The 1,202-nt window shown below is 44.8% G+C and overlaps 1 protein-coding gene across 1 annotated transcript in view; it reads right to left on the bottom strand.

The window, feature by feature from the left end:
* The window catches only part of prkg1a (protein kinase cGMP-dependent 1a), a 101,083-nt gene extending 100,329 nt beyond the window's left edge, over positions 1 to 754 (bottom strand). Inside the window, exon 1 of the mRNA XM_073834871.1 lies at positions 394 to 754. Within this exon, the coding sequence (XP_073690972.1) occupies positions 394 to 647 (254 nt within the window). The 5' untranslated portion in view covers positions 648 to 754. The remainder of the gene's footprint in view (positions 1 to 393) is intronic.
* Positions 755 to 1,202: the final 448 nt, after the last annotated feature.

Genomic DNA, 1,202 nt, shown 5'->3' on the forward strand with positions numbered 1-1,202 from the left:
ATATGGTCAAACAAAGCACTTTCTAATGGCGTATTAAATATCCTGAGACAGGCTCTTGGGCGCTACACGTTCAAACCCTAAAAGCCGATAATGCACGAAGCTTCCTGTGCTCGGAGCCCTCTGGGAGCTGATGATGATGATGATGATGGTTTAGATCAATGATACACTCTATCTCCCCCACCTCCTCCTCTCTCTCTGAAGCTTCACAAAGATGCTCTGTCATCATGAGTGTTTCTTCATTCATGTTCTGAATCCTCAACCTCAAATAAACTTAATGATCTACAGATGGAATCGAATCAAATAATGCCAACGAAGTGTCAAACTATTAAAAGTCATAAAAGTCAAGAACCGTCAAGCATCAGTTGCATAGGTTAAACACTTGCGAAATCTCACCTGTCAGATTTGGCAACTCTCCTTAAGCTTTGGTTTGATAAATCCTGGTGCGTTTGCGGTTCGGCTGATATTCCCTGTGCGCGGTGCGTCCGAGGACCGATCTGCGCGGACGGTAAAACGGATTGACATTTGTGCAGCTTTCTCTTCAGCTCGTGAATTTCGTCTTCTCGCTCCAGCAAACGTCTTTCCAAATCTCGTATCCTCTCCTCCTTCAGCATTAAAATCTTGGCAAAGTCCTCCTCTAGGTCGCTCATTCTGAGGTAGTAAAAAAAAAACTTTAATCCCCTTGAAATCAACCAGGCGCGCTCTCAAACTGTATCAGGCGCCCAGGCAAGCTCTGGTTGTGAAGCTCCAGTGTAAAACAGCTGATCTATCCACGTGTTTACAGTTCTAAACGGGAGTCGGCGTCGGTCCCGCTGTCGGTTACTTCTGTCCCAATCATCCCCGTGCAAAAACACACACCATACCGGGTACAGACTGTCTCCTCATACACGGGGTCTTCAGAATAGGCGGAGTTTCACTTTTGTGCTTGGGGGGGCTAATATGGGGGGATGAAACGCCACATCGGAAACTGTATATTCTACGTATACCACCATAAGGTGCGTTTACACGGGCATTTTAAAGCACAGATGCGATATAAATGCATTTACACTGGAAACGCAATCTTGGAAAACAATATGTGAACTGTACCGTCAGAAACCATGCGCACTGACTGATCTGACAATTTGCAGTGTCCTATATGTGAACGAATCATTCTTCGAAAGAGTCAGATTCACTTCAGTGAATTGGTTAAAAATTCAGTTTGAACT

The sequence above is a fragment of the Garra rufa genome, chromosome 2 (assembly GCF_049309525.1).
Source record: "Garra rufa chromosome 2, GarRuf1.0, whole genome shotgun sequence".
Lineage (NCBI taxonomy): Eukaryota > Metazoa > Chordata > Actinopteri > Cypriniformes > Cyprinidae > Garra > Garra rufa.